Source organism: Octopus bimaculoides, chromosome 6 (assembly GCF_001194135.2).
Source record: "Octopus bimaculoides isolate UCB-OBI-ISO-001 chromosome 6, ASM119413v2, whole genome shotgun sequence".
Lineage (NCBI taxonomy): Eukaryota > Metazoa > Mollusca > Cephalopoda > Octopoda > Octopodidae > Octopus > Octopus bimaculoides.
Window position 1 is genome coordinate 9,914,236 of NC_068986.1, and position 13,101 is coordinate 9,927,336.

The 13,101-nt window shown below is 40.5% G+C and overlaps 1 protein-coding gene across 1 annotated transcript in view; it reads right to left on the reverse strand.

Moving 5' to 3' along the window:
* Positions 1 to 157: 157 nt before the first annotated feature.
* Positions 158 to 13,101, reverse strand: part of LOC106873553 (BUB3-interacting and GLEBS motif-containing protein ZNF207) — a 28,337-nt gene continuing 15,393 nt past the window's right edge. Inside the window, exons 4-9 of the mRNA XM_014920976.2 lie at positions 12,191 to 12,409; positions 11,132 to 11,159; positions 10,589 to 10,745; positions 6,756 to 6,977; positions 4,596 to 4,686; positions 158 to 735 (exon numbers count right to left, since the gene is read on the reverse strand). Coding sequence (XP_014776462.1) covers positions 596 to 735; positions 4,596 to 4,686; positions 6,756 to 6,977; positions 10,589 to 10,745; positions 11,132 to 11,159; positions 12,191 to 12,409 — 857 coding nt within the window. The 3' untranslated portion in view covers positions 158 to 595. The remainder of the gene's footprint in view (positions 736 to 4,595; positions 4,687 to 6,755; positions 6,978 to 10,588; positions 10,746 to 11,131; positions 11,160 to 12,190; positions 12,410 to 13,101) is intronic.

Below are 13,101 nucleotides of genomic sequence, written 5' to 3' on the forward strand. Positions count from 1 at the left end.
AAGTAGCTGGGCTAAAGTCCTCTTCTATCCCCTCACCTGCATAAACTGTACATAACAATCAATACCCATCAGGTTAATTAGGCTTATGATCTAATGAAAACTCCTAAATAGGCAGGTTTCTTAAAAAATAGACATTTTGTAAGGAAAAGAGATTAAGTTTGTTTAATGGAGAGGTATTTAATAAAAAAAATTTAAAAAAAAAAGGAAAAAAATATACATTTGCTTGTTTTTTTTTTTTCTTTTTTCTCAAGGAGTGAACAGTCACAAAATGATTGTGAAATAAGAACGAGGGGCAAGGGAGCAGGAGGAATAACAGGTTTAGCAGCTGAAGACTTGAGCCAACCAGCAAGAACAGCAGTAGCAGCAGCAAGCCCAAGCTGAAGAATAATAATAATAGTAGTATTGACGAGCTTACCAATTACTGCTGTAATTACCAATCAGACTGTCACTGCTAGAGAATTTAGTGATTCCCGTTGTGACACTCACCAATGAGGTGGACACTCTAAGTTGGTGGCAATAAGGAGGGAGAAGTAGAAGAAGAGGAAGAAAAAAAAGAGAGAAAGAAAAAAGAAAATAAACAGCTCTAACATAACATTTAGAACCTCCCTGCTTGTTGCGGTGATTGTGTTGTCGTTGCTGGTTGATTCATTATGACACCACGTGGATATGGGTTGTAAGGAGCACGAATGCCTATTGCTGGTGGCACAGTGGCTGGCATTCGAGTGAGAATCGGGCCTGAAATTGTCAAAAGGTTTTTAGAATAAGTGACGAAAAAAGACAAAAAAAAAGACTAGAAGAATAATCATTAAAATGTTAAAGAAAATCATTTTACACAAAGTCAGAATTAAAGTAAATGCAATGTTAGTTTTCTATTTCTGGGATCCATTTGCCATTTAAAGTGCATCCACTTCACATTGTAAAGTGGTTGGCATTTGGAAGGGCATCAAGCTGCAAAAAAAAAAAAACTTGCCAAAGCTAACCTCACATGTGCTTGTGCCCTGTAGAAAGCACTAAGTCCACTCTGCTGAATGGTTGATGTTAGGAAGGGCATCCAGCTGTAAAAACCCTACCAAAACAGCCACAAAAGTCTGGTGCAGGCTTCTGCCTTGACTGGCTCCTGTGAAACCATTCCACCCATGCCAGCATGGAAGGCAGACGCTGAACTATGTGATGATGGTGATTTGTACATTCTTTAACCTTTTAGCATTTAAACTGATCGTACCCAGACCAAATATTCTACCTATTTTATGTTCAAACTAGCCAGATCCAGCCTCTCACACCTACCCAACAATGTCATTCTAAAAACAAACAATCACATTGTCAAAATCTCAAGGCTATGAGATGATGCATAATTAATTTGAAACAATGTGAATAAATAAGGATTACATTTGATAGAGTAATCAGAAATGCTGAAGGGTCAATCACTTGCAAACAGTTCAAAATTTCTCCAAGACACCTGATGAAGGCTGGAGGGTATATCAGCCGAAACGTGTTAACAACAAACAAAATGAGGACAGATATCCATCAAATGTAAATAATATACATAATTCCTCATCTCTTAAATATAGAACTGCATGTAAAGGTTGTTTTCTAAATTCTTTCTATTCTGGTGATTATAGAGCGTTGAGATGTTGTGGTGAAGGAGTATATTCTTAGTGAGAGTGGCTCTCTTACCATTAATACCAAAGGGAACATGGCACGGAAGTGTTACAATGAAAAAATACAAAAGAGAGGACCTGCCGCAAGCAGACTCACTCGTCCAAATTAACAGTGAATACAGTAGAAAGACTGGTCACAAGTGTCATCATCATCTTCCAGGTTGGTAAAGGCCAGAGGCCTGCTGCACCAAGCGCCACTGTCTGCTTCAGCATGGTTTCTACAGCTGGATGCTCTTCTTGATGGACGGGGTGCATTTTACATGACACCACAAAACTTGCAAGACAAAAATCCCTCAACTGAGAGGGGAAATGATACTGAGGGAGGCGGCTTTGTGCCATGTGAAGAGAGGTTAAACTAGGGACAGAGGGTGGGGATATGCCAGGGCATAAATCTGAAGGATTATAAAAAGAAATGTAATGGCAGAGGATTATCATCATCATTGTTTTACGTCCGCTTTCCATGCTGGCATGGGTTGGACGGTTTGACTGAGATCTGGAGAGCCAGAAGCTGCACCAGGCTCCAATCCGATCTACAATCTGTTTCTACAGCTGGATGCCCTTCCTAATGCCAACCACTCCGAGAGAGTAGTAGGTGCTCCAGCACAGGAGCCAGTCAGGCAGACTCAATGGCAAAAGCAACTGGACCAACAAATACAGTGACTGAAATGCTGAATGGACCAGGTGGGTGGGGAGATTGTGTGCATCATCAATGAGGTAGTTGCTGTAGTAGTATTGTCTTATTAACTGCTACAAAAGTAAAACGAAATGTAAGAGAGAGATGATGATATAATACCATGTATTTGATCGATCAGATACTGATGTGAATTAGATTAGAATTAAAAACCGTATTAAGAAAAAAAATATTTCCAAAATACATAATCATAGATTTCGAAACAATTTCAAAGTCAGAATTTCATCCTAAACATCAAAAGGGTTATAATACAACAAGGTCCAGTGATTTCAATTTACTCCAGATTGAAATTATTGCATTGGTGCAACACAACAGTTCTTACCAAACTAGAGCAAGCTGCTTTACACCAATATCTACCTGCTATTTTCTGGAGAATATGTCAAGCTAGGATCAAATTCAATTCGAATCTCTACAGTAAACCACCAGTTTGGTCTAAGATTGCTGGTTTCAGGAGTTGATTGACCATGTGACAACATCATTGCAGGAGTTAGAGTGCAATTAAGAACAGAATTAATTTAGATGAGGCAGTTTGACTTTGTCCTGTTAAAAGGACACTATTAATGTTGGCGAGACAAGCGCAGGAGAAATATTAGCTAAAAGTAAGCTGTTGTAACTTGCACATACTGACCAGGAGAAGGGTTTTGATAGTTCCATGATTTATTATGTGATGAATGTTAAGGAAACCCAGACGAATTTCTTGTACAAACTATATACACAGGTATATGCAGCAAGGTCAGTGTTAGCTATGTGAACAGTGACAAGTTTAGAGTGCAGGTTGGGGTCTATTTGGGCCTGGTCCTCAGCCCTTTCTGTCCATTGTAGTCTTCCAAGATATAACAGGAGTTTAAGACTGTTAGTCCATGGGAACTCTCATGTGTTGATGATTTAGTTCTGAGAATTAAATCTAATGTTGATTTACAGAAGAAATTTTAGATAAGTAAAGAAAACTAGAATAGAGAAACCTCAAACATAGCAAATAGTAAATTTTATTAAATATGAAAAAAGATAGGGTTCTGGTGCCGGGTTTGATATGCAAGAAGAGGAGGAGACAGAAATTCTGCATGGATGCCTAGGAGGAATAAATTAATTAACCGTAGGTGCAAGTGTTCTAAGAGCACAGTGGTTTGTGTAAGAATGTGTTATCGCCTCTGATAGCAATAAAGAACTGCTCTCTCAGAATGAGGAGTAAATCATTTAATGTTTGTATGTAATGCTACATGGTGGCAGCACATGGGCCTTGGCTGCAGAGCATTTGCAAAGACTAGAAATGAAGTGAGCACACACTGCTGGATGCTGGAGTACAAATGAGGGTAGAGAGAAACCAGATACCAAAGGAATCAGATGTAGTGTGCAAGAGAGAAAAACTGAACTGGTATAGGCATGTGATGTGCAAGAAAGTAGTGAATGCTCCAAGTGGAGTGACCCTGTGAAAGATGGAGATTGAGGACGACAAGAGACAAAGCATTAAAGGCAGTTCACAAGAAGTTACACTTCACAAAGACAAAGGATTCTGAGGGTTAGCCCCTCATAACTTAACAGTAAGTATTACCCTTCTGTATTAATAGCTACCATTTCAGGTCACTCATGGTCAACACACACACACACACTTACATCAACCAATTTCTAGAACCACCACTCGCTTCTCTTACTAACATGTAGCTGCCCTTAGTGACCTCTTCTCTCTCTCTCATTGCTTAACTGTCTCCTTCTTTACTTCACCTAGCATTGATTATTTTCTCCCATTACTGTTTCTTCCACCATACTCTCTCAATTCTTCTCTTCTCTCCTACCCTGATTCATCTTCTGCCTATTCTGTTGCTTACACTGCCTTCTTGAACAAAAAGAGACAACACACAATGGTCAGCTCTCTTTTGTCTTGCACTAATGCCACAACCAAATACTTCCAATTCATTTTGTAAAGTGGCTGGGGGTTTAGGAAAAGTACTGAGCTGCAGAAACTATGTAGAAAATAAAACACAAGTGAGACATGTCCCCCTCCCCCATCTCCCTACTCGTCTTGGACGGCAGAAACTGAATAAGAACTGATTTGGACTGTGATGACCCATCAAACCCATGCCAGAAGAGAGAATGGATGTAAAACCAATGGCTTTGTAAACAAGCATTTATTGTGGAATATAAGAAATGCAGTTGTACATATTTATGCATTCATTCATATTTGTCGCTCTGTTTGATATATATGAGGAATATAAGAGGAGGGTTTAAAAGAGAAAATAATATTTACTGACCAGACAGCATTCCAGATGTCATCATACCTTGTACAGGCCGAGGCGACTGAGTGGCTTTTTTATACTTAGGGAGACTGGCACGTCTTTCTTCCTATAAAAGCAATAATAATACATCACTTGTAGAAATTAAAACAAACATCGTAGGTCTTCGATATCTAATAGACTGTTTCAGACATTCCTCAATGACAGAAAATTACAGCAAGACGACTTTAGTTTTTTGGGGAAATTAAAAACAAAGAAAAATGTAGTGCATCATTCACTTACTGATCAAGTAATTCTTCAACGGAGAAAGATGGCCACCTCAACCATTTGCTGAGTTCTAGGACATTAGTAGGAATTTTCAAAGCAACATTATCTAGAATCTGTAACATTTATTTTTAAATCTAGGAGGACAGCATCAGGCAGGTAAATATATCTACATTTATGATGTTAACAGACTTTGAAATTCAAATTTGCCACTTTAAAAATACAAGAACGGAAAACGGTCAACGGCATAAAATCACAAGGAATTTGCTGAAGAAAGTTGAAAGACTTCCAACCAGAGATCAAAAAATCACTGCTGGGTCACAGTGCCCAATACTGACAGCATCTATGTACACAAACATCAAACTCCAGATTTAAAAGTAAGCAGCAAATAAAACTGACATTCAACCGGGGGTCCCCCCACCACCACCACCAAAGGCATAAATGATATGAGTGATGGGCTGGTTTTTTTTACCATGAATAGAAATCACATCACACATTTCACTCCCCAGAATATACGACACCACCAGCCAAGGATTTAGTTGGCATTATCTTGGTTGCATTGCTGAGTTATGTCTGCCGCCAATATACTCAAGCCTCACAAGGCGGTGAGCTGGTAGAAACATTGGCACGCCAGGCAAAATGCTTAGCGGTATTTTGTCCATCTTTATGTTCTGAGTTCAAATTCCGCTGAGGTTGACTTTGCTTTTCATCCTTTCAGCGTCAATAAATTAAGTACCAGTTGCGTACTGGGGTTGATCTAATTGACTGACCCCCTCCCCAAAAATTTCTGGCCTTGTGCCTAGAGTAGAAAAGAATATACTCAAGTCACACTAGCCAAGTTGAATTAATTCCTTAGAAATAGCACAAAATTAATCGACTGATTGTTGCTAAGTAAATGGGAACACTTAATATACAAGTTTCAACACTTCCAGTGAATAAAGCTTCATGAGATAAGATGACCTTGAACTTCCCCTCATAAAGAACACTGTTTATCAGCTTGAAACCTCAAGTTAGAGAGATAATATTCAGTTGTGAAAGTTGCATTGTTTTACAAGAGCCTTGGTCAGTTTATCATCATCGTTTAATGTCCATTTTCCATGCTGGCATGGGTTGGACAGTTCGACTGGGATGTGAGAAGCCAGGAAGCTGCACCAGGCTCCAGTCTGATCTGGCAGTATTTCAACAGCTGGATGCCCTTCCTAACGCCAAACCACTCTGAGTGTAGTGGGTGCTTTTTACATGCCACAGGCACGGAAGCCAGTCAAGGCGGCGCTGGCATCGGCCATGTTCGGATGGTGCTTTTTATGTGCCACTGGCACGGGGATCACAACTACAATTTCCATTTGATTTTGATGTACTTGACTCAATAGGTCTCCTCAAGCACAGCATGTTGCCCTACGATCCAAGGTACCTTTGAGTGGGCTGGGGCTGGTTATGTGACACTGGTGTAGGCTTCAGCTGTGAACTCATTTTAGTGAAGCAAAAGTTCCAAATAGTAACAAAAACCAGGTCAAAGACTTGATTCAGACAAGAACTTGACCATCACACAACTGTACACCACATACACCACTACCTTGAGAAGAATAGCAAAATTAATTTTACATTTTCACTTTGAATGTTTTTTTTGTTTAAATCAGGTTTTTTTAAAAAACCCTTTAACAGTTATTTGAAAGGGGGGGGGGGGGAAAGAAATTTAAATAATTCAAAATATAGCAAAAATAAAAGACAGGAATTTAAGGAGGGAAAGGATATTTTTATACACACAACATGCATACACAGGCATACATTTTATGTGTGTGCAAGTGGAAGAGAAAGAAATGTGTCGAGATAAGACTCCAAGATGGTAGCTGTTAAGAAGTAAGAAGATGGAAGAGAGCCAGTCAACCGATGCCACAAACCCACACATAAACTCACCAGCGATATGTCTTCATCCGGATGCATCAACTTCGACGTTAACCCTGATGCTGATTCTGGTTTACGGATAATAGGTGCTCCTGATATTGTGGCACTGGGGGAGATTGATGTTGTGACAGCAGCTGCTGAAGGAAATGTTGGTTTTATCTGTGCCATTGCTTGGCTTATAGCTGTGGTGGGTTTGAAATCTGGTCCAACTGGTCGCGATGTGCTAGTCTGTGTCTGGTTAAAAACAAAAATGAAAACATTGATCAATATTTAGCATCAAATACGACAGACAGGTTACAACAGATAATGTTGAGGAGACAGGCTCAATCTACACTAGCATAAAAAAAAAAGAAAAAGGAAAAAGATACTACAGTGGTGCTTTATAAATATATCATTATGGTCCTTAACTCCTCCATTGCTACTGATCGACATCCCTTCTTGTCTTAATCTGCTAATCCTAGCACCCTCACATTTGATATCCCAACTATTTTCCTGTATCTTTAGTTATATCATCATCATCATCGTTTAACGTCCGCTTTCCATGCTAGCATAGGTTGGATGATTTGACTGAGGACTGGCGGACCAGATGGCTGCACCAGGCTCCAATCTGATCTGGAAGAGTTTCTACAGCTGGATGCCCTTCTTAACACCAACCACTCTGAGTGTAGTGGGTGCTTTTTATGTGCCACTGGCACAGGGGCCAGAGGAGGCTGGCAACGGCCACGATCGGTTGGTGCTTTTTACGTGCCACCGGTACGGAAGCCAGTCAAGGCGGTGCAGGCATTGGCCACGTTTGGATGGTGCTTTTTACATGCCACCGGCACGGGTATCACAACTACAATTTCCATTTGATGTTGATGTACTTGACTCAATAGGTCTCCTCAAGCACAGCAGGTCGTCCTATGAACCAAGGTACTTTTGAATGGGCTGGGCTGGTTATGTGAAACTGGTGTAGGATACAGCCGTGAACTCACTTTATTTGTCGGGTCTTCGCAGTCACAGCATATTTCCAGAGGTCTCAGTCTCTTGTCATTGCCTCTGTGAGGCCCAACAGTCAAAGGTCGTGCTTCACCACCTCATCCCATGTTTTCCTGTGTCTCCCCCTTCCATGGATTCCTACCACTGTTTAAGAGTGGCACTTCTTCATACAGCTCTCCTCATCCATCCGTAGTACATGACCATACCAATGCAAACGTCTCTTTTGCACACCACATTCAATGCTTCTTATGTCCAGCATTTCTCTCAGGGCGCTTACACTCTGTCGTGCGCACACTGACATTACACATCTAGCGGATCATGCTAGCTTCATTTCTTTCGAGCTTACGTCTTCAGCAGTCACAGCCCATGTTTCACTGCTGTGAAGCATGGCAGTTCGCACACATGCATCGTACAATCTGCTTTTCACTCTGAGCAAGAGGCCCTTTGTCACCAGTAGGGATAGAAGCTTTCTAAACTTTGCCCAGGCTATTCTTATTCTAGTAGTAACACTCTCTGAGCATCCACCCCCACTACTAACTTGGTCAACTAGGTAGCGGAATCTATCAACTACTTCTAGTTTTTCCCCCAGGAGTGTGATGGAATCTATTTTCTGAGCATCTGTGGTGATTATTGCCCCTGTGCATCTGCCGCACACGTAAGATATCTTCTCGGTTAATCTTCCTTTGATGCTGCTGCACCTCTTATGTGTCCATAGCTTACACTGGGTACATCTTATGCAGTTTCTACCTACACCTTTTCTACAGATCGAGCAGGGCCACCTACCTGAGGGGTTATGTGATGAGTTCACCTTCCTACTTACTAGAACTTTGGTCTTCGCTACATTGACTCTAGGGCCTTTCGATTCTAAACCTTGCTTCCATACCTGAAATTTCTTCTCTAGTTCTGGTAGTGATTCTGCTATGAGGGCCAGGTCATCAGCATAGAGGAGCTCCCAGGGGCAACCCATCTTGAATTCCTCTGTTATTGCCTGGAGGACTATGATGAATAAAAGGGGACTGAGGGCTGATACTTGGTGGACCCCTATTTCTACCTGGAATTCTTCACTATACTCATTGCTAATCCTAACCCTCTGTATAGGGCCTGTACAGCCCTTATTAACCATTCGTCAATCTCCAGTTTCCACATCGCCCACCACATAAGGGATCGGGGGACCCTGTCAAAGGCTTTCTCCAAATCCACAAAAGCTATGTATAGGGGTTTATCTTTGGCTAGGTATTTCTCCTGCAGTTGCTGCACCAGGAATATAGCAGCAGTGGTGCTTCTACCTGGCACAAAACCGAACTGCATCTCATCTAAGCAGACTCTCTCCTTAATGAGGTGGGCTATGACCCTCTCCATGACCTTCATCACCTGATCCAGCAGTTTGATACCCCTTTAGTTATTTCTATCTAGAGCATCACCTTTACCCTTGTAGCAGTTGACTATGGTGCTGCTATGCCAGTCATTGGGTATGACTCAATCATGAACTCCCTGGTTTACAATGCAGGTGACTAGGCCATAGCCCACACCACCAGATGTTTTTAGCATGTCAGCAGTGATTCCTGATGGGCTGGGGGGCTTTTGCTGGCTTCATACCCTTCATCCATTTTTTTAAGATGAGAGATTTAGCTTCTTTTTCTAATAGGTCAAGTGGTTAATATAGAGGTTTTCCCAAGGCCAACCTGATGTTAAGTAACAAAATTATGCAGTTTCTCTCTCACCAACACTTCACATCATTTCCCCATTTCTCTACATTTTTATTACAGTTACTCTCCACTTCCACCAATCATCTTCTCCTCTCTGACTCACTTCCTATTGTTTCTTTACCTACCAGCCCTAAACCGAGATTCATTATTGACCACACCCCCACCCCTTTCTAACCATTTGTTACTCTTCTTTCACACTTACCCAAACCTATCCACCCAGCAATCCTTGATTCCCTGTCCCTCTTCTCTTTCTATCCACCTTGTTGTATCCTGACAGCACACCAACATGCTTTCTCCCTTTCCTGCTGGGGCAGCTATGTATCCCCATTACAGCAAGGCCTGTCGGCTTGTCCCTCTATCATACTTTAAGCTCTCAATTACCTGCTACAAAGCCACCTCCCTCATTCAACGGGTTTTTTTCTTGCAAGTTACTTAGCACCCTCACTAGTGCTGGTGCAATGGAGAAAAAAAAAAAGAAAAAAAGCTGCCAAGACATTCTGTAAAGTGGTTGGTGTTAGGAAAGGCATTCAACCATAGAAATCCTGCCAAAGTTGACAGTGACGCTTGAAGGATCCTGTGGAACCATTCAACCATTGCTGACATGGAAGACATGCTAAATGATGATGATGATGAATTCAATCAGAAACCTGCCAGTGTATCAACAAGACTAGTCCAGAGCACAGAGCAAAGGATGACTTAAGAAGCAGTCAGATGAAATACAAGTCACAGACCCTAGACATAGACAAAGTGACCATACTACAAACTTATCCATCCATTCTCTCTGCCCCCAGTTTCAGGCATCTCCTCCATAGGGTCCTACCAGAAACAACCACTATTTCACTTTCCAGCTGGATTTCCAAACTTAACCAACTGAAACTAGAGATACTCAACCATCTCATTCTTCATCTCTACCCTTACGTTTTCTACTGGTTGGCTTAGCTTAATCCATTTTGTGGTCCTTTCCTGAGACATTCTAATTACATTTCAACAAAAGCTGTGATCTCTCAATGCAGAGAAGTAGCAGGTCAACTTGGAGAGTCCATTTGACATATGGAAAACCAATGATGATGATGATGATGATAGTGAGGGTGACAAGTTAGAAATACTTCAAGTCCTGTTGTATCAATATTTTTAAATAGTTGATAGGAAGCCCTAGTATACCTGTCCAGCTGCTGCAGCGGGGAAAAGAGGTTTTGCTGGTGCATTCTGTGTTGAAGTTATAGACTGTGAGGAAATTGGAGGTCTTGACACTTGAGGCATTATTCCTCGTGGAGGAACAGCCATTGTGGGAATACCAGGACCATTGTTTGGATGCATTCTGCAAAGAAGGAATACAACAAAATTGAATAAAGAATTCTTTAAATATACTTTATAAAAATGTTTTTATGAGAGACAAAGTTAAAAACTGACACATTAAACATCTTTCTTTATTTTTGTTTCCTTCTTTAAAACCTAATCACTTAAGTCTTTGATTGCACGAGATCAGGTGATGATTGAAATATTGATTCATTCTGAGGAGAACTTGAGAACCATTTACTTACAGCTGATATCTTAAAAGTGTATTTACCATTCCTCATAATTCCTTTATTGGTTTCTATATTTAGTTGACATGAACATTGGAAATATTGAGACATCACAAGATGTTTTACAATTGTTATTAGTAATTATTGGTATGAATAAAGCAGAGATGAAATTAAGACTTACCCCATTTGTGCTATTGGTCCCATAGGGCCTGCAAAAAAAAGAGAAAAATAATAATAAAAGCTGTTGTTTAACCTGAAGTCAATCCTAATCAACCAGTTGTAGAATTTGTGTTTTTTAGTTAAGTCTTTGCTATTATTATCCATATGTGAATTAGTCAATGAAACGAGGATTCCCCCATTTCTTTCAATATCTAGTTACTAAGGCCACATGTAATTTTCATTTCATTTTCAGCCAGACTCTCATTGCTGTTGCAAAAATCCTTATGAGATAAATTCAACGATTAAAAGAGGTACATGCATATTAATTAAGTTTTAAAATATTTTAATAAGAATAATTATTAAATACTACAGCTTTCTTTCTGTGCCCGAACTAGCTATACTGTGCATAAGCTTAGCCTTACACAAGGGCTGCCCAATGTGCATTTTTGCACACACGTTACACCCACTCACCCTTCTCCACCATTTTAACTCGGTGATTCATACGTCACGTGTGCTGTTTATGTGAATACATATATTTTGAGCATACCCTTATTCCCCCTCCTTACAGCCCTCATACAAGTGCCCTGATGTCATACAGTTGAATATTTACACACATAATACTTAAGCTGCTCTATGTAACCACCCTATTCTCATATCCACTTGTTCACTCTTGCTTAGGATGTTGGACGAAGTGCGGTGCGGGGTGGGAGACTGGTGTCTTCTGCTAAAGCCTTGTGAGAGGATTTGGTAGACGGAAACTGAAAGAAGCATGCCCCCAGCCAATCTTGGTATGTTTATATCCCTGTAACTTAGTGGTTGGCAAAAGAGGCTGATACAATAAGTACTAGGTTTACAAAGAGTAAGTCCTGGGGTTGATTTGTTCAACTGAAGGTGGTGCTCCAGCATGGCTGCAGTGAAATGACTAAAAGAATATGTGTATATATATATATATATATATATTTTGTTTCAGTCATTAGATTGTGGCCATGTTGAAGCACCACCTTGAAGAATTCTCAGTGGAATGAATTCACTGCAATGCATTGCAGAGAATTCATTCCACACTTGAATGGAAGAAACTTACCAACAGGAGGCATTGGTGCCATTGGACCGATTGGTCCTATTGGCCCTAATGGCCCAGCTGGTCCCGGTCCTGGAGGAAGAGGAGGCATACTAGGAGCCCCTGGTGGAACAAAAGGTGGCATTGCAGCAACTGGTACCTGACCTCCATTGAAGTAAGTGTTGTTAGCGGGGCAACTGTTGCTGTCTTCATCACTGTCTGCTTGCGGCTGCCGATTATCTCCTGGCAAACAGAAGAAAAGAAAATCATTTAATAAAAAAAAACAAAAAAAAAACAATTTTAACAACTTTGAAGACTTGGAAAGAACCTTCCAGTATCACCCAAGGACACTAATGCCTTAGGATTCAAAATGGACAATGTGAAAATATTTAGATCTAAATTTTAATTTTCCAGCATAACTTTAAGAATTAGAAATACAAAAGTATGTCCCAAACACTCAAAAACGAGCATCTATTTTACTAAATCTCAAAAAAATTCATTATTTCAAAAATTTATTGGAGCTTCAAGGAAGTGTGTCTATCATTAGAAACACAAAAAGGAAAGAATAACTGGAAAGAAATGAAGAATCTCTGTTGAAGAATTATCGGAGAGTCTAAGAGCTACACTCAAACAGGAAGAGACAAACTGAGCAAAATATAGGATAAAGGGGTCTCTCTCAATTCAGTATGAAAAGACCCTTTCCAAAGATCTGAATGCCAAACCAGTGAGCAGAAAGTGAACCAGATTTCATCTTTGCATCAAATCATATCAACACTAAGAACCCCAACAATATTCCAGCCAAAGATAAGTGGTGAGAGTGGCCAGGATTGTTCTCATGCCAGACATAATGCTTTGTGGCATTTCATCTGCCTTTAATGTTCTGAGTTCAAATTCCACCAAGGTTGACTTTGCCATTCATCCTTTTGGGGGAGAGG